The sequence below is a fragment of the Copadichromis virginalis genome, linkage group LG1, assembly GCF_057382275.1.
Source record: "Copadichromis virginalis isolate Kocher_CV1m ecotype Utaka linkage group LG1, C_Virginalis_male_GT1.1, whole genome shotgun sequence".
NCBI lineage: Eukaryota > Metazoa > Chordata > Actinopteri > Cichliformes > Cichlidae > Copadichromis > Copadichromis virginalis.
The window spans coordinates 41170231-41194437 of NC_140618.1; the positions used below are offsets into that span (position 1 = coordinate 41170231).

Here is a 24207-nt window from a genome sequence, read left to right on the forward strand (position 1 = left end):
TTTTTCAAAGACCTGTCTAGGACACTATGTGCCACAACTCTGAGTGAAAGCTGACATTTGACTGTGGTGCAGAATTACCAGCAGCATAAATTCCCGTCCTTGCAGCCTAGAACTGCAGCACACTGTCAGCTGCTGCACTCTTACCTCTGACCTTCAACTGGTTGGATGCGCAGGTCGGACAGGGCAACAGTGTAAACTCTTCAGCCTGGTGCATTGAGTAGTCTGTACTGGCCACCACCACCCGATCCCCAGGCCCCCAGCCCGCAGGGTGGTCAGCCAGCTCCAGGATGCTGCTGTTTGACATCATGTCGATGGAAACAGAGGCCTGTGGACGAACTACAGGGTGAGATGGAAAGAGTTAGGCGAAAACATGCAGCAACGCTGACACACCCATAATGTTATGCAATAAATATAGTCCTCACAACAATTGTGTTAGCCAAGTTTCATCACAGCAATCAGGAAAAAAGAGAAAACTTTCAGACAACTTGACCTCTGACCTCTAGCCTTGAGGTCGAGGTTACTGAGATTGATTCCTTATGGAGTTACCGCATTCAAAAGAATTTCATAGAACTTGAACTCTGACCTTCAGAATCAGCATACTTTATAAATCCCTGAGGAAATCATGTGGGTTACAGTTGCTCCAACGCAGTAACAGAAACAGACTATTTAGCAATACAATATGTTACAGATCTACAAATTTAAGAAATAACACAATATATACAAATCACTCAATAATAAATATCAAGGACTGACAGAGGTGATTATAGTATTGACGGGAATATTACTGAGTAGAAAAGCGCGTGTGCAGAAAGGGTGCAACTACTGCAGTGTTTACAGTGTGTTAGATGGAGGAGATGTGCAGGTAGAAGGCCACGCGCAGGAATGATCTCACAGTCGCTGAGATTAGAACTAAGCTGAGGTTTCTAGCAGATACACCTGTGGCATCAGTTTCAAAGTCCTGTGGTGCTCCGTTCTCGAGTTATCGCATTCACAAACCTTGGCATCCACACCGCCTCTGCCCGCTCAGCAGGATGATGACAAAACCCCATCGCCTTTAACTGCTAAAAACTGTATATGTGAAGGTGAAGCTGAGGCTCTTATGTAACTGCTTGAATTCTGAAATGCCTCAGAAATACTTCTACCACTACCAAGTTAATCATCATTCCCTGTCCTCACACTTTGACAATGAAGTGTTCTCACACTGGAGCTCTACAGCTGGGCTCCTGTTAGGAAAGGGATTGGTTATCAGAACCAATTAAAGATTTCACATTATATTGTCACCTGGCAATGAATTCACAATACATCTGAGGGGACCTCAACGAGTAACACAATGCCATGAGCAGAGTAACAAATTACTCTCTACACAGAGTCAGGGCCTATTTCCTGATGAACAAACTAACTAGAGACTGCAGCGCGTTGTGCGCTCTGCTGAGAAGGTGATTGGCTGCAGACTCCCATCTCTGCAGGACCTGTACACCTCCAGGACACTGGGGCGTGCAGCTCAGATCTCAGCTGGCCCTTCTCACCCTGGACACAGTCTGTTTGACCTGCTCCCCTCAGGCAGGAGGCTCCGGTCCATTCGCACCAGAACCTCTCGCCATAAGAACAGTTTCTTCCCCTCATGTTGGACACATGAACAATAACCGTATGACTGTTCCCACCACTAACATGTATATATCTATCTGCTTAGCACTTTTAAATTACATTTTATGTTTATTTAAGTGTTTGTTTAACAGTATGTTTCGCACTAAGTACCGAAGCAATTTCCTAATGTTGTAAACCTGCTCAACATTTGGCAATAAAACTCTTTCTGATTCTGACACTTATGGTCACACATGGACCCTGTATAGACACCTTATAAATGTCCCTGAAGGCTGATGATATGGTTTTACAGACAAGGTCAAACTGATGGTAGAAAGTGTAAATTCAGCAGTAATCTTTTGTCAAATAACTTAAAATGTTGATGGAAGTGAGGCTGTGGTAAGAAGGACCCGGCACTCAGGAGAACAGTGTTTTGATTCACACGCAGCTTTTCCGCTGCCCTCTTCACACACACCGCACAGCTCTCTCCACCAGGACCCGGCTGCTACCTAAACAGGGAAGGAGTGGTTGGTGTGATGGCTGACAGCTGTGCCAGTCGGCCTCCTCTGGCACTGCCCCCATGAACATACTGCTCCACCCCTTCCCTGCAGCTGAGCCACAAACCACACGCCGCCGTAAATGGACTGGTTCTAATATTGTGATTTTTAGCTGAGAAACAACTGAGTCTTTAAAGTTATGAAAGCACTTATTAACCAGAATAAATCTTTTCCTGAGATCACATCCTCAGCTCAGAGAAAAGCCAAGCAGACGCTTTCGTAGAATGACAGCTAGCCTACAACTGTAGTTTAATGCGTTGTGGGAGCGTGTTTGCGGGGTAAATCACAGAGTGTATAGAGTGCTTGTAGCCACTGTCAACCTTGACAAAAGACAACACTCGAAAGCCCATCTCTATATAACAAAAATATAGGGACAAGTCCAGACAAAGGACTGTAAATCTCTGCACAGATGGAGCTCCATGCATTCCAGTCATAGCAGCCCGCCCCCACAGAACATGTTCTCTGAAGCACAACAAGATTGTATGTCTATATAGACTCAGTGGCCACTGTATTCAGCTGCTCATTAACACAAAGATGTGATGAGCCAATCACACGACTGCAACTCAATGTGACATGTAGACGTGGTCAGCAGCCCCGTTGAAGTTCAAATAGACCATCAGACTGGGGATGAAAGGTGATGATGACTTTAAATGTGGCTTGTTTGTTGGTGCCAGATGGGCTGGCTTTCAGAATCTGTTGATCTGCTGGGATTTTCCTGCACAGCGAGTTCTCTTGTTGATAAAGAATGGTCTAAAACAATAAGAATATGCAGTTAGCCACAGTTGTTTTAGTGAAATGAGACATCGCATGAGCGGAACGGCCAGAATGATTCGAGCTGTTAGCAACAGAACTTTAGCTCAAATGACCACTTGTTACAACCAAGGTATGCACAAGGGCTCTAAACATAATATGTTGATGTTCTCTTTACTGACCGCACTCGGTGCTACCCCTGTAAACAAAAAGGGGGAACCGGGGCTACAGCTTGCATGGGTAGCAAAATTGAACAACATAACATTGTGAGTTTAAATTTCTGCTGCCATATTCAGAAGGCATGCTCTGAACGTAGCATAATCCACATGAAAGCAGGCTTATTACAAATTCATAGAGCTGATGGTGGTGTAATGGTATAGGGAATATTTTCTTGGCACACTTTGGACCCCTTAGTACCAAGTGACCATCATCAGTGCCAAAGCCTACCTGGGTATTGTTTCTCACCCTCCCCTTACAACAACAGTATACCCATCTTCTGATTGCTGCTTCCAGAATGATGATGTGTCCTGTCACACAACTTAAATCACCTGAAACTGGTTTCTTGAACATAAACAATTTTAAACTGTATCTTTGTAGCTAGAAGTGTGTCACAAAAATATATAGTTTGTTCAAATCTATTTTGTTGAATCTACAAAAGATGCAAAGGCAATGTAGTCTGGCAGGAATAAAGTATTTCTATACCAACGACGTGATTCCAAAGAGCTATTACCCCAAAAAGTGGCATATCTCAGCCTGGTCTGCAGTGCATCCTTAAAATGAAGGAAAATGAAAAACAAAAGACAAAGCAGGCCGAAAACTACCTACAGATGATCAATACCTGAAATTCGTGTTCTTAAGAAATAAGAAAAGACCTGATGCAGGACCTGCGAGCTATGTCTGGACCATCAGTTTATCAAAGCCTCGTCAGAAATGATGTCAGTGGCTGTCAAGAAGCCATTCTTAAGGAAGGGAAACAGGGCAAAAATGCAGGGGTATGGTGTACTGTGAGAAGAAGTCTACGAGTGGAAAATATATACTCGTGCTACGCTTAAAGGTATAAACACAATATACACAGTCAAATGATTATACCTAGTTTTCCACAGAGGAAGCGGACCCTGTAGTTGTGACACAGGCCATGAGTCTGGTCTTTGTTGAGACAGACAAAGCCATAGTCCTTGTGTTTCTTGTGGATCACATCTCCCGTCTGGTTGGATGGAATGCCGTCATGGGTTTCAGCCTGGACAGTGGAAACATGAGAGACACGTGGATAAAAAGTGCTATTTTTACATTTTGCGACACACTGTTGGTTTTATTCCAGCTGTCAACTGTCCTCAAGAGGACCGTCTCAAAATGTTGGGCAACATGCTTGCTCACAGCTTGAGAGAAAAAGACAGAGAAATGTCTGGTGACTTGGCAATAGGACATTTTCTTTTATTGGGTGGCTTCTAAACGTGTTTGTTTTCATAAACTACATCTGAAATTTGTCTGCTGGCTGGCTTATGTTATTGGCAAACAGCAGGAATTTCATTTTTGGAACTCTAACCTCATTCATTTTCAAACAGCTGTCACAGAAAGAATAGCATGCACCTTACTTAATTATTTTAGCCTACTGATAAGGTACTGGGGCCCAACAGCAATGCTGGGGAAAGTGGTGCAGCAGCATGGAACAACACAGCGGAAAGGCCAGCGTAGCACAAACTGCCAACTCTCCTTGTTTTCATATGCGGTTTCAGTTATTTAATGATAATCTATAAATTTATGTGGTAACCTTTGCTTGACCGTTTCAATTGCTGTAAATCCCTGCTTCTGATTAAACTTTCCAACAGGGGCAATAATAAAACTGTGACCTCTTAAACTCAGCAAACTGTGCTGTGACCACTAAAGCGAGAGGAAAGTATAGACATTTAGCATCTGGCACTGAGCCTCTTCACATACCTTCAGGATGTGTCAGATAATCCAAAACAAATTTGACCCAAATTACACAACATACTGGAAGAACACCACTTGGCTGCTAGAACTAGAGATCCTGCTGTTTTAGAATGAGAACGGCAAACTTAGGAAAACAGACTGTCACGGTTCTGGGTCATGTTGACCCAGCTTTCTGTTTTTCATGCTTTGGTGTTTTTCTAGATTATGATTTATGATTTGATTTATCAGTGATACTGTTTTGATTATGATGATTATTTAGTAGACTTTGGTCAGTGTCAAGTCTGTCTCTCTCTGTCTAGTCCGTGTCTTAGTAAAGTGTGTTTTGTTTCCTGTTTTACTTTGAAGGTTCTTGTTCCTGTCTGATGTCAGTGTTCCGGCTTTGCTCTCCCTGTCTCGTTAGGTCTTATTTCTCCCAGCTGTGTCCCCCTTCTGTCTCTAATTCCTTGATGACTCCCTCAGTGTATTTAAGCCCAGTGTGTCTTTGTGTCAGCGTTGTGTCGTTAACGGCTGTTCACCCTCACTTGCTGTGTGTTGATTTCCAGTCCTGCATCTCAGTTTAGAGTTTTGTTTGCTTTTGTGAGTTTTATTTTATGTTGAAGTTTTGTTCCAGCAATAAAGCTGCATTTTCAGTTGAAACCTCGTTTCCTAAGAGTCCTGCATTTTGGGTCCACCAGTCCTGCCTGCCACACAGCCGACCATGACACAGACGTTGTCATTTTTTCCGTGAACCTGTTCAGAGGCACGCGGGCTCTCTAAATCTTCATCATTTAAAGCCCCTCATAAGAAAGAAAGCCAGAAAACCTAAAACTAATTTTTTTTTTTTTAAGTTCAGTTCAGCAAAGGAACAAAAGAGACATAAGGGAACTGGTAGTATGGTTGTTGGAATCAGCATGCCAGAACTGCAGGCCTGGCATCACATGGAAAGCTAACAGCTGGCTGTGACATGTCCCAGCAGTACACTCATGTTGCAGCCATGTTTGACTGAGGACAGATCTGTTCGTCCAACTGGCCAAAGACAACTGCTCACAGGAGCAGCCTCAGCTGACCCCAGTGTAGTGACTCTTCACTGAGACACTTTTAACCTGACTTTAGCATTGCTACAAGGTTTTTGGGCTATCCTCCAGGGGGCAATTTACTAGCATGGTTTTATTTTAGTCACAAAATCAGGCTTCATCTGTTATTGAAATGAAACTTGCCATTATATTTGAAAGGTTACAGTTTGTGGCACATCCAGTGAGGAGGTTGATTTCCTTTTGCAGTGTTTTAAGTGTAACAGAGTTATTTTTATGTCTTACTTTGATCTAGTATTAGAGAAAGATTTTATTTTAAATTTCCCTTGTTTTATCCATAGAGTCCAAAGTTTTCTTTGGACAATAAAGACTTAAACCTTAAAAAGAAAACCCCTGGGCTTGGGGGGCTAATGATGTAGGTCAGAGTCAGAGAGACTTTATTTATCCCCAAGGGGAAATTAAGATAGATACCTAGACCGTACATGCAATACACAAACATCACATTACATAACATGGAAAAGTCACATGACATGCAGGTTAAGGATACATGAAAAGATCAGCAAGCAGCAGTATGGCTCCAGGCCACTACTACTACTACTAGATGTTTACTTTGAGAGTGCTGATGCAGAAGTGTAGAGAAGGTCAGAAGGAGTTAAAGCAGTTGCACTGTGTCTTGTGGATCGAGAGAAAGCATATGGTATTGTGCTCAGAGAGAAACTTTTGTACTGCATAAGGGAGTCAGAAGTGGCACAAAAGTATGTGAGGGTGGTGCAGGACAGTGAGACACTTTTAAGGCGTGCAAAAGAAGTGACAGATGACTTCAAGGTGAGGAGGGGATCATATCAGGAATCAGCTGCGATCTCCTTCCTGTTTGCAATACTGATGGAGAGGCTGACAGATGAGGTCAGGCTGGAGTCTCCGTAGGTTGCGGTGTTTGCAGATGATATTGTGATGTGTAATGAGACTAGGGAGCAAGTGGAGAGGTTGAGATATGCTGTAGGGAGAAGAGGAATGAAACTCAGCCGAAGCGAGACAGATACATGCGTGTGAATGAGAGTGAGGTGTAACAGTGGAAAAGCAAGGGGTAAGAGGTAGCGAAGGTAGATGAGTTTAAATACATGCCATCCAAAAGGTGGAGTGGGTCGAGATGAGTGTCAGGGGTGATTTGTGACAGAGGGATAGCAGCAAGAGTGAAAGATGGTATCCTTGCTATGATGTCTGGTTTGGAGACAGTAGTACTGACAAAAAGACTGGAGGCTGAGCTGGTGGTGGCAGACTTGAATTTGCAAACAATTCCTTTGAGAGTGACCAGGATCGACAAGATTAAAAGCAGCAGCTCAAATTGAGCGGTTTGGAGACAAAGTTAGAGACACGACTGTGATGGTTTGGACTTGTGCAGTGGGACAGTGGATATAATGGGCAAAGGACACTGATGATGGAGCTGCCAGGCAGCGAGAAAAGAGGAACACTTCCGAGAAGTTTAATCGATGTAGTGAAGGAGGAGATGAAGAGGGTCGGCATGACAGAGGAGAATGCCAGCGATTGGATAAGACAGAGGCAGATGGTATGCTGTGGTGTCGCCTAAAGGGAGAAGCTAAAAGAAGATCAAGATATGGTACAAGATAATGTCAGGGTTACTGTAAATCATCTAAAGCGTAGTACAAGCTGACAGTGAACCTGTATATAAGCAGAATTACTTCTATTGAAGAAAATTGACTGTTCAGTGACAGATCTAAGCTTGTGACCTTGTAAACGTGAAAGAGGAAGATGGTTACAAAGAGATGCATAAAATGCCTTTTCAGTCAGTGATGATCTAGTATTATTGGTGAATTATATCAACAGCAAGCTGACTGTATAAAATGTATGAAGGTCGCACAGAGATTTCTACACTTCTTAGGGAATTCAGAAACTGCAGAATAGGACAGCACATTTCTTTGTTTCATTTTGTTTCCTGGGGCCAGCTCTTTGCTCCGATTTTAGAGCCATGAGCAATGCAATTAAAGACCATCCCTAGTTCAAACTAAAAGGCTAAACAAATCACAAACTATTACCAGACAACTAAATAAAAGCTGCTTTGTGATAGCTCAGCCTCCTGTTTGTTTTATGGTTTTATGGTGATTTACACCACTCACCACTATGATTAACAGTTGTTTTTTTAACAATACTCGTGATCACAATGGGCAAACATACATTAATATTAAAAATCTAAGCACATTCAATTAAATTAAAGGAAGAACAGCAACTCAGAAACAAAGTGGTAGGACCCATAAACTCACAGAGTGGAGTCAGCGGATGCTGAGGTGCATGGTGCACAGAGGTCACCAACTTTCTGCAGAGTCAGTCCCTACAGACATCCAAACGTAGATCCAATGAAAGAAACTCTAAACGATTTAGCGTAACAAGACATTTTGGACAGTTTTTTTTCTCCCAAATTTGTGGGAACAGCTTTAGGGATGGCCTCTTCCTGTTCCAACATGACCGGACACCAGTGCACAAAGCAAGGTCCATGGATGAGTGAGTTTGGTGTGGAAGAACGTGACTGGCCTGCACAAAGTTCTGACCTCAGCCCAGAAAGTTGATTGTCTTCACGTGGCCATTAAAACAACACCACATCCAGATGAACAGAATCTGATTTGAGGATATGTTTACCTGATGAGCATGAATCAAGACCTTTGGGATGAATTAGAACGGTGACTGTGAGCCAGGCCAACGTCAGTCTGACCTCACAAATGCACTTTTGGAAGAATGATCGAAAATTCTCCAACACTCACAGACCTTGTGGAAAGCCTCGCAGAAGAGTTGAAGCTATTAAAGATTAATGTGCAGATATAATGGTTAACTCTATGGGTTAAGACTAGGATGTTACTCAAGTATGCATGTGAAGTCAGACCAGTGATTTACAATACTAACCACATAATATGCCTTAATATGATTGGTGTGACTGGTGCACAGCTGGGGGTTATATTTCTTGCTGAAGTGAAATTTGCATTCATAAATAATATCTACACAATAAATGTAAGAAAAACAGCTGCGTGAGGGTATAATACAAAAATATGTTTGGGATCTTCTGCCTGACAGGTGTGTTCACCTGTCACAGAATAGAGAGTTATTATACGGCTTTATATCAACGGTAGGAATGATTTCCAGATGGATTCTCTACGGCAGCACGGTTGAAGGAGCTGGTATGCTTTAGAAGTGTGGAGCAGTTTGTTCAGTGACTCGAAGGAATCAAACCTTCCAAAAAGTTCAGCTTTTGTGAGTGCCTTTCTGAATCATGGCCAACCCACTGAGCTGACCACAGGTGGACTCCACTCAGTTTGCAGACATCTGACAGATGATCAGATGGCTGCAACAGATCACCAGTGGAAGCTGGACGCAATACTTATGCACGTGTTGTATTTCAATTTTTTATTATGTCACATATGTAGAATTTTGACATGAAATATTAATTCCATCCACTTTGGAGGTTGTAACGTGACAAAATGTGGAACGAGTGAATACTTTTTGGATGCACTGCAGTAAAGTTCAGCAAGTTAACATTAACGCACACATCCAAGCATAGATGCAAGGATGGAGTCATTAACACATTAATAGTGAGAACTTTTAATTAGGGACAGTAGTAATATTTTAAATTGAACTTTTAGGAACCAACGTTGGATCGTGAAATACACACTGAATTTATTTCTTAGTATTTTCTGTGAAAGATAAACTCATTTCATTTAGATTCCTCTTTTTCTTGAGCGTATTGATGCTTAATTGCATTGTCTTACTCCTAATGAAAGTGTCACTTATTGTAAGTTAGGTTGTGTTGTTCTCTAAGAATATCTTTACCTGAATGTCCAGCGGGCTGCTACATAGGCGGTCTGGATAGGCTTTATGCAGATCAGACAATTTCTCCCAGTCTCCAGATCCCCTTTCATCATCCCTGTCAAACCAGTTTGACCATTCTGCCTCTGTAGACACAAAGAAACACAAACACACACTTCTATATTGGTGGGAAGATGATGTGGGGATGACATCACCAATCAATTACAGCTCGGACAGAATACCCGGTGCCCAAATGAAATACTGGAGAGCTGAGCTGACATAACGACATACTGATTGATTGATAATACTTTACTGATCCTGAAGGAAATTGGGTTAAGGCTGCTGGCAACCAGCGCCATCTTACCCTTCCGAACATACATACATTACACAAACATCACATAGGGAAGATGGGTCGGAGAGGTAGAACAATGGAAATACACAATATGAGGAAAGACGGGGAGAAAAAAGGACTCCACCCAGACTGATATCAGATCAGCTCATATGATTAAGAAAATAAATGGTGTAGCTCGGGTGTTAGAACAGGTCACCTACTGATCAGGAGGTTGGTGGTTCGATTCCTGGCTGCTCTGTTCTGCGTACCAAATATCCTCGGGCACAATACTAACCGCATGTTGCTCTCTGGTGCATTCAGTGGTGTGTGAATGCTAAAAATATTTTCTGTTTTAAGTCAACACAAAGCGTTGTGGGGATCCCCAGGATTTCTCTGGCAACAGCTGAAGAATGACCATATTCTGCAGGTGCTGCTGTGCTGACTAGTGTCCTCGCTGAACTCCATTACAACCTTTCACCATTTAATCTTTGCCTCAGCCTTCACTTACTTTCTCTTCTTCATGTCCAGAGTTATCCTACAGACTACTATCTGATGCTGACTAACTACATTGTTGCCTGACAGCAGCTTGCAGTCTCCTGTCTCTTTGAGATTGCACCTTCTGTCCACCTGTATGCACCGTTAGCCACTCTTATAGGTCATCCTATGTTCCTCCCTCTTCTTAAAGTATGTTTTCAACAAAGCCATTTCTATCCTTTTTGAAAAAATTGCTGCCATCTGTCCATCTGCATGTCTCTTTTTAACCCACCCATGAGAACCACGAGTCAGCTCAGATAAATGAGGAGGGTTGCGTCAGGAAGGGCATCAGGCGTAAAATCTTGGGAAAATTAAACAAGGTGATCATAAAGAACGAGATTTCCAAACTGAACAGACTCTTGAAATGATTAAGTGCTTTGGGCAAGTTTGTGTCAGAGGAAAGACCTTTGATTCCAGATCAGACACCCTGATGGTCTTGTGTGAACTGAAGGGAACCTGATCTGGTGTAAGTCTTCTTTCTGAGGTGCATCTTTGTGAGGAAGCAGAGCTCTGGCCCTTATTTTTTTTATAAGAAACTCCTCTGCCACTCCTGATGAAGACTTTAATAAACGGCTGAAAGAGCTAAATGAAGGACTATGGACGGCCCTGAAGCTCTGCTGACTACCACTCAACTACCTACTAACGCTACCTATTTAGCACACCAATATATTGCCGATGTATATCCTCTGTGTGGGTAGTGGTAGGTGTTTGCATATTGGGAAGCGATTGTTTCTCTGTTTCTTAGTACTACCCACACAGATTTAATGTAGCTTTTTCCTGAGCAAGACCTCGGGATGATGTCGCACACCTCTGTTTCACCAACGCCTTTTCTCTGTCTGCACGATCTGACTGGAGAGACATTATGTAGCACAAACATTGTTTTCCCACTGAAAAGATGTAGCACTGACGAGGCATTAACATAGCTTATTGACACAGCAAATATAGTCTATGTCAGCAATACGTTGCTGCACTTTGTTTGATTGAACACAGTTTACTGACTATATTCCTCTGTAACACCAATGTTGCAGCGACAGAGGTTGGAGTCGAGATACTGAGTCTATACTCCAAGCAGGGGGGGATGGGCTGTTTATTTGTATATTTGTCCCTACAAAATACTTTTGACAGCAGAAAATGTTACTGCCTGTTGGTGAGGTGAGCAGCTAATTAGCAAAGCAACCAGACTGTAAGCTGATAGTAGCTAACACAGCCTGGCCTGGAAGATGGACAGCAATCAAGCAATGCTCAGAGTATCGTGGGGATGCCAGGATTTGTCTGGGTGTGTTTATTGTATCTCACCACACTGCATAGATACCTACAAAGAACACCAGGTTCTACTTGGAATTTAATATTTCCCTGTAATAATATTGTTACATGTTCTGCCTTGTCGTTGCACTAAGCTGTAGTGTGAATCTTAAACACAGAAGTCCTTCAGATATGAAGTAGTTTTTTATTATAGCACAATGTGTCATTGCAACACTTGTGCAGGACATTTACTGGTCAGAAGCTGCCACAACTACCTCTGTGTGTCTGCAGTGCAACAATAGTACCCAGTGTCAATAACATGAGCCAGTCTGCCTGAAACAAAAGCATGAAGATTTTGCTTGTGTTAGCTATGTTGCACCCCGGCAGCCTGTAACAATATAACAGTTTGATGGAAAATGTTTCTATGTTTTAAAAAACATGGAGCATAGAGACTTTCTTTCATTCTAGAGTAGCCATGTGGCTACAGCCAAGATAACTGCTAAGATGTAGCACAGCCCCAAGGCATGTAACAGCTGATAACTAGAACTTTCCAGGAGGACAGTGTGGTGATCACAGGAGTGTAGTAAAGTGATGTTTTTCCTTCTCTTAACTGCTAACAAATGTAACGTGTTGCTGGCTTCATGACCTCAGCTACTTCTACATCTTGCTCTGTTCTGTGAATGCTTCCATTTCGGTCACATGTGGGAATTCTTCCATTTTACAGCAGTTTCTGATGTCTTCAGTGTCCACGTGGCTTATGTTATGTTCCCAAAATCTATAATGTGTAATTTGTTTAAACGTTCAAATTACACATAACCAGGCTAAGCTAGCGATCGTACAATTAGTAAGTAGTAATGAACAATGGTTTGTTTTTTTGTTTTTTTACATACAGTGACTTGCAAAAGTATTCGGCCCCCTTGAACTTTCCCACATTTTGTCACATTACAGCCACAAACATGAATCAATGTTATTGGAATTCCAGGTGAAAGACCAACACAAAGTGGTGCACACGTGAGAAGTGGAACAAAATCATACATGACTCCAAACATTTGTTACAAATAAATAACTGCAAAGTGGGGTGTTCGTAATTATTCAGCCCCCTTTAGTCTGAGTGCAGTCAGTTGCACATAGACGTTGCCTGATGAGTGCTAATGACTAAATAGAGTGCACCTGTGTGTGATCTAATGTCAGTACAAATACAGCTGCTCTGCGACGGCCTCAGAGGTTGTCTAAGAGAATATTGGGAGCAACAACACCATGAAGTTTTTGCACATGTTTTTTGCACATGTCGAGGAGCGTGTCAGGCTACATTTCACTGTGTGTTATACTTGTATAACTATGCATGTGACAAATAAAGAACCTTGAACCTTGAACACAGCAGACAAGTCAGGGATAAAGTTACTGAGAAATTTAAAGCAGGCTTAGGCTACAAAAAGATTTCCCAAGCCTCAAACATCGCACGGAGCACTGTTCAAGCCATCATTCAGAAATGGAAGGAGTATGGCACAACTGTAAACCTACCAAGACAAGGCCGTCCACCTAAACTCACAGGCCGAACAAGGAGAGCGCTGATCAGAAATGCAGCCAAGAGGCCCATGGTGACTCTGGACGAGCTGCAGAGATCTACAGCTCAGGTGGGGGAATCTGTCCACAGGACAACTATTAGTCATGCACTGCACAAAGTTGGCCTTTATGGAAGAGTGGCAAGAAGAAAGCCATTGTTAACAGGAAACCATAAGAAGTCCTGTTTGCAGTTTGCCACAAGCCATGTGGGGACACAGCAAACATGTGGAAGAAGCTGCTCTGGTCAGATGAGACCAAAATGCAAAACGCTATGTGTGGAAAACTAACACTGCACATCACTCTGAACACACCATCCCCACTGTCAGATATGGTGGTGGCAGCATCATGCTCTGGGGGGGGGTGCTTCTCTTCAGCAGGGACAGGGAAGCTGGTCAGAGTTGATGGGAAGATGGATGGAGCCAAATACAGGGCAGTCTTGGAAGAAAACCTCTTGGAGTCTGCAAAAGACTTGAGACTGGGGCGACCCTAAACATGAAGCCAGGGCAACGATGGGACGGTTTAAAACAAAACATATCCATGTGTTAGAATGGCCCAGTCAAAGTCCAGATCTAAATCCAATCGAGAATCTGTGGCAAGATCTAAAAACTGCTGTTCACAAACGCTGTGCATCTAATCTGACTGAGCTGGAGCTGTTTCAAAGAAGAATGGGCAAAGATTTCAGTCTGTAGATGTGCAAAGCTGGTAGAGACAGACCCTAAAAGACTGGCAGCTGGAACTGCAGCAAAAGGTGGTTCTACAAAGTATTGACTCAGGGGGCTGAATAATTACGCACACCCCACTTTGCAGTTATTTATTTGTAAAAAATGTTTGGAATCATGTATGATTTTGTTCCACTTCTCACGTGTGCACCACTTTGTGTTGGTCCTTCACGTGCAATTACAATAACATTGATTCATGTTTGTGGCTGTAATGTGACAAAATGTGGGAAAGTTCAAGGGGGCCGAATACTTTTGCAAGCCACTGTATGTAAAAAAACAAAAAAACAAACCATTGTTCATTACTTAGTTAGCTTAGTATGCTTAGTTGGTAATAATGGGAACTGTTTGGGCTACCCTTGTGGGTGACTGTAACAAAGGTTTGTGGTCACTAGTGCAAGTTTTGGGAGATATATATGTATATGGTATAACTAGCAAGGTAAAGAGCACTGGAAACAGGCTCTATAAGGGAAAAGGCTCTGTTCATATTAGTGCACCAGTAAAACCTGTTGCTTTGGCTGCCCCTATTCTTTGGGTACCATTGTGGTTAAATCCAAATGACTTCTGCTGCATTTATTTTGGATGGCAGTGTGTCCCTGATAAAAACTAAGTGGTGTTTAACATCTTGAGAGACACTGAGGCGCTGCATACTTTTGTCTGTGTATCTGCTCTCCCATTCTTTTCAGAAAGAAACACTGGTGTGGCTATGTGTCCGCAGAGTTACCTTGGACCCACTGGCTGCTGGCGGTGACGGTGAAATGCTCCCCAAAACTTGACTGAAAAACTTGAGCGCTCCGGGCCTCTGAAGACGCCTTAGTCCCTGTTACAACAAATGCTGTTAGTGCCGTAACATAAAACTTGCTGGGTTTCCTGGATGAAAAATGCTTTGATCATGTCATATCCCATTAAAATCATGCTAGTGGCAGGGTTAGGTTTTTTAAAAAAAAAAAAAAAATTCCTACCTTGATAGACAGCAGTGTCCTCCACAACAGAAGACACATCACCTTTTGTCACTATAAAGGTCCAGGGATGCCTGTAGATAACAAAAAAAAAGCATATGAAGAAAGAAGCCAGAAAATGGTAGCAAATCAGACAGATGAAAGCAGTAGAACGAGGGCAGAGAGTGGAATGAAAAAATGTACAGAAGGCACAGAAAGAACAGAAGCGAGAGATGAAATGAATAAGAAATGAAGCTGAGCCAGAAGCAAAACTGTCTGGACTAAGAACTGCCAATAATGATTGTTCTTTTCACAGGTTCAGCGTGTGCCATGTTGCAGAACCCAAAGTTTTCAAATCTTGTTTCAAGATTCAACAAGACCAATAAAATAATGCTGTCATTGTGCTGACAGCTCAACTCAACTGTGAATGCAACTGCGTTTGCATTCACAGGATGAGGTTCTCTCAGAAGTAGTGACAGCAAGGGAATGACTTCTGAAACTAAAACATGTTGATCCCTCTCTTGTAACTACAGGACATTAATAAAGAACCCAATCATGGTCCAGTCTGCTTCCCTTAAGCACAGTGACCTCTTTCTGAGAAGAATTAAATACAATTGTATTTATATAGCACCAAATCACAACAACAGTCGCCTTGAGGAGTTTTATACTGTAAGGTAAAGACCCCACAATAATACATACAGAGAAAACCCCAACAGTCAGATGACCCCCTATGAGCAAGCACTTTGGTGACAGTGAGAAAGAAAAACTCCTTTTTAACAGGAAGAAACTTCCAGCAGAACCAGGCTCAGGGAGGGGCGGGGCCATCTGCTGTGATTGGTTGGGGGTGAGGGGATGGAAACAAGACAAAAGACAGGCTGTAGAAGAGAGCTAGAAAATAATTATAACTCATAATTAAATGTAGAGTGGTGTATAAACAGTTGGTGAGTGAAAAAAGGTTAAGAGCTGGTTTAACAGAAGGGGGCCTGAAAGCTGGAGGCTCTGCCTCCTATTTTAAAATACTCTAGAAACAACAAGTAGGCCTGCAGTACGAGAGCGAAGTGCTCTATTGGGGTGATATGGTACTACAAGGTCATTAAGATAAGATGGGGCCTTATTATTTAAGACCTTGTATGTGAGGAGCAGGATTTTGAATTTGTTTCTGGATTTAACAGGAAGCCAATGAAGGGAAGCCAAAACAGGAGCAATCTGCTCTCTCTTTCTAGTCCCTGTCAGGACTCTTGCTGCAGCATTTTGGATTAGCTGAAGGAGTTTTTTGGACATCCTGATAATAATGAATCACAGTCGTCCAGCCTGGAATAAATCCACAAGATATGATGTTGAGACAGGATTTTAGAGATTTTAGAATTTGTTCAATATGCACATTGAAGGACATGTCCCGGTCAAAACTGACTCCAAGATCCCTCATGGTGTCATTGCAGGCCAAGGTTTTTCTATCCAGAGTAAGTATCTGGTTAGATACCATGTTTTTAAGATTTTCATAGTCGAGTATAATAACCTACAATAACCAGTTTTATCTGAATTTAGAAGCAGAAAATTAGAGGTTATCCAGGGCTTTATGTCTTTAAGACATTCCTGCAGTTTAACTAATTAGTGTTTTAATGACTTCATGGATCGATAAAAGTGGGTATCATCTGCATAGCAGTGTAAATGTATGCTATGTCTTCTAATGATGCTGCCTAAGGGAAGCATGTATAATGTAAACAGAATTGGTCCTAGCACTGAACCCTGTGGAACTCCATAATTAACCTCAGTGTGTGAAGAGGACTCTCCATTTACATGCACAAACTGGAGTCTATTAGATAGATATGATACAAACCACTGCAGTGCAGTACCTGTAATACCTACAGCATGTTCTAATCGCTCTAATAGGATATTATGGTCGACAGTATCGAACGCTGCACTGAGGTCTAGCAGGACAAGCACAGAGATGAGTCCACTGTCAGAGGCCATAAGAAGATCATTTGTAACCTTCACTAAAGCTGTTTCTGTGCTGTGATGAGCTCTGAAACCTGACTGAAACTCTTCAAATAAACCTCTGCAGATGATCTGTTAGCTGTTTGACAACTACTCTTTCAAGGATGTTTGATATAAAGGAAGGTTGGAGATTGGCCTATAATTAGCTAAGACTGCTGGGTCTAGAGATGCTTTTTGAGTAAAGGTTTAACTACAGCTAGCTTGAAGGCCTGTGGTACATAGCCGATTATTAGAGATAGTTGATCATATTTAAGATCGAAGAATTAATTAATGGCAGGACTTCTTTGAGCAGCTTTGTAGGAATGGGGTCTAAAAGACACGTTGATGGTTTGGAGGAAGTAATTATTGAAGTTAACTCAGAAAGATCAATTGGAAAAAAGACTAAATAAATATCAATAATATTGAAAGCAGCTGTACGTAATGTTCCATCTGTTAGATAGTTATGAGCAATTTTTTCTCTAACAGTTAAAATTGTATTTGGGAAGAAAATCATGAAGTCATTACTAGTGAGCGTTAAAAGAATGGTTGGGTAAACAGAGCTCCGACAGTTTGTGGGGCTACAATGCTGAAGAGAAATCTAGGGTTGTCTTTATTTTCTTCAATCATTGATGAATAAGAAGGTGACACTTTTTTAGATGGTTTATACTCTTGAGGTCCTATAAGTTGGGAGGTGGGGCAGGACCCAAAGTTTCCCAGTAGGAGATTGTCCAAAGCACCACACTGCCTTCGCTGGTTTGCCTTCTATCCATAGTGCATCCTGACGCTGGGTGTTCCCTAGGTAAGTGATACTCATGCACCCGGTCCACTTCTGATGCTCGCTTGCAAATTGTTGGTGTTTTCAGTGGTGGACAGAGGTGAGCATGGGCACTCTGTCTCGTCTGCAGCTATGTAATGCCATATCAAACAAACTGTGCATTCTGACACCTTTCACCAAGAACCAGCATGAACTTTTTCAGCAATTTGAGCTGTAATAGCTCATCTGTTGGATATGACTACACTGACCCTCACTCTTGGCCTCACTCCATCTATGACGCTGTTGCTGGTTCACCACTGCTCCATTAAGGACCAATTTTGATAGATACTGACCACTGCAGACCAAGAACAGCCCACAAAAACTGGGGTGTCTTAGCATGGAGAGTGAGATGTTTGGACTCTAATGCAGCAAAGATAGCATTGTCACTCATTCTGGGTAAACACTGTTTATTTATTTAACCATTTGAAATCATGTACTTTTTCTCCCAGGATCCTTCTACTTGACTTGAACAGAATGATTTATATAATAAAAACAGTTATCATATGGTGATGAACTGCTGTGGGCAATCCCAACAAACAAAAACACAATGACTTCCTACCTCACCCCATACAAGCTGAGGCCAATTGATGTTTATTTTTGTATTTCTTCACTTTCCAAATAATCAAACTAGCAGTTGCTCGTTGCACTTCTCACCAAGCTTTTTGCTGCTGGTCTTTTAGCACATTCCAGCTTTGTGCAGATCTACAGTCTCACCCCTGACATCCTTTGACAGCTCTTTGGTCTTGCCCATAGTGATGTAGAGGTTGAAATAGAAGAAACTGATTTTGTGGATGGTGGTACAGTTGAGATCAGGAGTATCTGTAATTGATTAACTGTAATCTGTGATAGGCAGCCAACCTGTGAGAGCCTAAGGTTTGGCTGGGTTGTAGGGGATCAAATATTTATTTTTCCCACTGACATACAAAAGTTATGAATTGATTTGCATTTTTCTGGATTTCTTGCTGATATTCTGTCTCAATGAAACTACAATAGAAAATTCCTGTTTCATTCTGTGGAAGTGAGCAAACTTACAAACTCTGCAGGGCATTTGGGTAATTATTGTTCCTTTGTTAGTATGTCTAAAGAGCTTTGACTGAGAACCTTCACAGACATTTGTTAGTATGGTTGAACCATTTGTTTGGTGCAGTTTTTATACATATAAAATGAGTCTATTTTAAAAATATCAAATTACTTTGGATAAATTAAAAGTGGACATTTTTAAGAAAACGATTGGGTTGGTATCTACACCTTAAAGCTCATCTGTACATGCTGATTTACTTAAATTGATTTTTATGGAGCAAATAAGCATTGTGTTGCTGTATTTCTGCATGCTGCCACAAGTACTGCTGTGACAGCTGCAGTAAAGATATGCAAATGACATAACTGAAAATGTATTGCAGAGTCTCATAAATTCCAGCTTATTAAAATGTCTCTGGGTGCACCACAAATTACACAGCCTCTCTCTCCTGATGACACCAGTGTCTGCCTGTTTGGCAATAGTGTAAGGAGAGCTGGCGACAAGAGTCGTTAGGCAGGAATCCCTCTGTCGCCTCAACACTGCTCCGATCGTCCTCCACAGCATCTACAACTGTGGAAGAAAGTGCAAATTGGCAAAGGAATGTTAACTTGTGTCTCTGTCCTCAAGTCATTTATAAAACCCTCTCAGTGTTTCCCGGCTCTCATCTGCAGCATTCATTTTCATAATGCTGCGCGGCTCAGGGGCTAACCACAGGGCCTGCACTGCCAACATTAACCAACATCTCCTCTCAGCCCACAACAAGGCAGCTGACATTACAACTAACAAACACGGTGCAAAGCACAATCGCACAGGCCTGTATTTTACCATGCAAAGTCACCTTTCTTTTCTTTTTCTCAAAAACAGAAGAGCACAGTAGTGTTGTTTGAAAAAGGTCTCAGTTTACAAGTATGAACACTAATGTTAGAAAATCGGAGACCTCAGCAGTCGTTTGGTCGTGATTCATGATTCAGTTTCCATTTCCCATGCATGATACACACTGACACAGTGAGTGCAGCATAACTTCACACAGTGCTCTTAGCTTCCACAGCTTCCATAATATGTAAATGTGTGTCTTTTAATCAGCACACGTATGCACATTTAGTCTTTGTAGTAGGTATGTCAAGCCCACTTTACCTGAATGACAACAGTGATGCTGTGTACAGGAAGGAGATGAGCAGACACGCCTTTCTGAGGACACTCAGATCCTTTAATGTGTCCAGCATCATGTTGGAGATCTTCTACCAAGTAAGTGCTGTTTACTCTGCTGTTGTCTGCTGGGGGGCAGCATCAGTGCCAGAGATGCCGCAGGATCAAAAAACTAATCCACAAGGCTGGAAGCATCAGTGGTCAGAATTTACAGGCATTTGTCAGTGAGGGTCAGGGGTCACTGAACAAACGCCTTTTCTATCACGGACAACACACCCACTCCACTCCACACTACTGAATAAGCACAGGTCCTTCTCCTCAGACTAATCCAACCATAAAGACCGCTTCACTCTTACCGTTCTCGTTAAAGCTATATAACAACTCTTCATTCTTTCACAGGTGAACACACCTTTCAGGCAGAAGATCCCAAACATGTCTGATGTTTATAGTCTACATATGATTTATTACTGCCATTTGCACTTCTCTCTTGAACACTGCAAGTCTTACTTTTACTGTTTTTAACCAACTTCATTTTTACTTTCTCCATTTTTTATGAGTGTATAAATTCCTACAGTATCTCATAGTGCATGGTCCTTACAAGGCGCTCGTGGTACTTTTATTCTAAATGTGTTGTTTTTTGTTTATTGCAGACTGTACAGTTTTTTAAAATCAACAACCTTTCACCTTCCACCACCTGAGGCACAGCCACCGATCTTAGATAAGTGCATAACATTTGAATCAAAGCACGTTTTCTCAAATGGTGGTAAACTGAACTGAACTTGTCTGTGTGCTACTTAAACCTTATATTAAACCTTATAAACCATAATGAACAAATCTAAATCGTAATATTTGGCTATTGTCAGCAGGTAGACTTGAAACACAGCTAAAAATGGTCTGCCTGAAACAGTGAATGTGAAAGCCGTTTAGTTTAATGTAAATCTGGAAAAATACACTACCAGTAGAAGCTTTAAGAACACCCCAATTCTTCCAGTTTTTTTAATTGCAATTCATGTCATTCAAGTCCAATGAATAGTTTGAAATGGTACAAAGGTAACTGGTGAACTGCCAGAGCTTTGAAAAAAAGAAGTTAAGGTTAACCCAAACTGAATATAATGTACATTTGAGAATTATAAAAAAAGGCCTTTTTCAGGGAACAAAACCTGGGTTAACTATTTAAAGCTGCTCTGCAGCAATGGAGGTTGATGAAGCTCTGAAAGCTGTTGTACTACTAATTCCTACAGGTGTTCCAACTTTTCTGGATTACTTACAGCCCCTCTGTCTGCATAAAAGCAGTGTTGGCTTGGAGCACACCGTGGTATCATACCCTCGTGAGCATCTGTTGAACAGTATTGTACTGCAGAAAGTAGCGTGTTGCTAAAACAATGGTGAGAAAAAGGCAATTAACAATGCAAGAGAGACAGACCATCATCCGGGGCTGTTTTGCAAGATCCAGGGTCGGTGACTTGTACAGAGTGAGAGGCACCCTGAACCAAAACAGCTACGACAGCATTCTGCAGCACCGTGCAGGACCCTCTGGTGTGCGCCTACAGCAAAACGACCCAAAACACAAGTCCAAGCTATGCCAGAACTACCTCAGGAAGAAAGAACAAGGTGGTGAGCTTGAAAACATGGAGTGGCAGCACAGTCTCCAGACTTAAACCCCATCGAGCTGGTTTGCAATGAAGTGGACAGAAGAGTGAAAGCAAAGCAGCTACAAGGTCCACATTTATGGGAAGTTCTGCAACAGACATGGGAAGAACGTTCTGAAGAATATTTGATTTCTATTTTAGAAAGAACGCCACAGGTGTGTTCAGCTGTTATAGCTGCCAAAGGTGTCTACATTGATGAGTCAAAAGTTTAGCATACATTCGATGATTTCTTTTTTAACTCCAATTGCTTATTTGTACTGTGCTTTCATTTAAGAGTGCAATGAGACATTAAACTGCATAATTTTCAATAAAAAACTGGAAAAAATGGGGTGTTCTAAAACTTTTGACCGGTAGGAAACTCAGTAGGAAACAAAGACGAACACTGTCTGCTCTCCCATGGCACATTATTCTCTAAATGATCAAGAAGACTTTATAACCAGATATAAAAGTACAAATTGCTAGCCTGAGGCCTCTGATTCCACCTATTGTTGATCCGGCCATGCATTCTCCTTGCTCAAGCTTATTCCCTGCTTTTGCACCGATTTCTCTGCGTGACTTAGAGGAGTTGGTGCTACATGCTAAGCCCTGTGGCTCCCCAAATGATGTTGTTACTCCCCGCTTTCTCCAAAAAGTATTTCCCATCCTTGGACCTTATATCCTGAAAATTATCAATACTAGCCTGTTAACCGGTCAAGTTCCTAGTGGGTTTAAACATGCAGTCATACACCCCTTACTTAAGAAACCTGGCCTTGATAGTTCTACTATGTCAAATTTTAGACCTATCTCCAAACTTCCCTTTTTAAGCAAGATCTTGGAGAGGATTGTACATACCCAACTGTTGGATTATTTGAGCGACTCGCAATTGTCTGAAATTTTCCAATCTGGTTTTAAGCCCTTTCACAGTACGGAGACAGCTCTTGTTAAAGTTATGAATGACATTCTTGTTGCTACTGATCGTGGTAAATATGCTGTGCTTGTCTTATTGGATATGACAGCTGCATTTGACACAGTGGACCACGACCTGCTGATCTCCCGCTTACATCACTGTGTGGGAATTTCTGATCTGGCATTGTCATGGATAAAATCATATCTTTCCGAAAGGAGTTTTTGTGTCAAGCTGGGGTTGGCCGCTTCCTCTGTGGCCCCTCTGCTTTGGGGTGTGCCCCAGGGATCTATCCTTGGGCCATTACTTTTCTCGCTGTATTTACTCCCCCTTGGTGCGATTTTTCGTAAACACGGAGTGTCATTTCATTTGTATGCCGATGACTGTCAGCTTTACTTACCTTTTAGTCATTTGGATACCTCCCCATGTCAATCACTGCTTGACTGTCTTAGCGATATTAAATTATGGATGGCAAATAATTTTTTGAATTTTAATGGTCGCAAAACGGAAGCAATTTTATATGGCCCGCATCGTTCTACTGATTCTCCAGATGTTGATTTTGGTGATTTGACCTCTCATCTGAAAAGTTCAGTCACTAATCTTGGTGTTAAACTTGATTCTGCGCTTACTTTTGAAGGTCATGTAAGTGGGGTGGTAAAATCAGCTTTTTATCACCTTAGACGCCTGTCGAAGGTTAAGCCTTTCCTTTCCAAACCCAATTTGGAAACTCTTATTCATGCTTTTATCACCTCACGTCTGGACTATTGTAATTCCCTTTTAATAGGGGTCGGGTCGGGCACCTTGTCACGCCTGCAGTTAGTGCAAAACGCGGCAGCGCGATTTTTAACCGGTAGTAGGAAATTCGATCACATCACTCCGGTTCTGGCTTCCTTGCATTGGCTTCCCATTGATTTTAGGGTTCGTTTTAAGGTCCTTTTATTGGTTTTTAAATCTTTAAATGGTCTGGCTCCTGTGTACTTAACTGACTTGCTGAAGTCACATGTTCCTCCTCGCTCGCTCCGTTCAGCTGAGCAGCTGCTGCTGTCGGTCGCTAAGTCGCGGCTGAAATGCAGAGGAGACCGTGCCTTTTCAATTGCGGCTCCGATGCTCTGGAATAACCTTCCCCTCCAAATTAGACAAGCGTCATCAGTGCAGGTCTTTAAGTCCAGATTGAAAACCTATTTTTATTCCCTGGCTTTTAACTCTGTAGGAAACTGACACCTTCTTATTTATTTTATTGTTTGTAATGATTTTATGGTATTTTTAATTTGGTTGTTGTTTTGATCTGTGTTGTTCAGCACTTTGGTCTGCCTGGTGTGTTCTTAAAGTGCTATACAAATAAACGATGATGATGATGATGAAGTCTTCCAATCAGGAGTTGCTGCAGCAGACTGCAGTTGTCTCTTAGAAAACAAATGTCCTTTCTTTGTTTCCAATACTTCTCACCTTTTTAAAGTTATATTTTAGATTGCTATTTTATCACTGTGCAAGCAAAAGAAAAGTGGCCAGTGTTAGTTTGCCTAACAAATATTACCCTTGACATAGTTTGTAGAAAATCATTAATCACCAAGAGATCCCCAAAAGCTTCAGGCATTGATTAGAGAAAAGGACAACTATTCAAGGTGCTTCACCTGAGGTTCTAACATTTTCTCATTAAATCAAAGCAGTCCATGAAATGAATGCTCTGGACAATACTGTGCTGAGAGCTCAAAAACACATTTTCTTTCCTGACACGGTTTGAGCTCAGAAGTTTACACACACTCGT

At 41.9% G+C, this 24207-nt stretch overlaps 1 protein-coding gene across 1 annotated transcript in view; it reads right to left on the reverse strand.

Annotated features, from left to right (window-relative positions):
* cemip (cell migration inducing hyaluronidase 1) overlaps positions 1-24207 on the reverse strand; it is a 153000-nt gene that overhangs the window by 60678 nt on the left and 68115 nt on the right. The window contains exons 7-11 of the mRNA XM_085463370.1: positions 14983-15053; positions 14745-14840; positions 9659-9780; positions 3978-4125; positions 145-336 (exon numbers count right to left, since the gene is read on the reverse strand). Coding sequence (XP_085319496.1) covers positions 145-336; positions 3978-4125; positions 9659-9780; positions 14745-14840; positions 14983-15053 — 629 coding nt within the window. The remainder of the gene's footprint in view (positions 1-144; positions 337-3977; positions 4126-9658; positions 9781-14744; positions 14841-14982; positions 15054-24207) is intronic.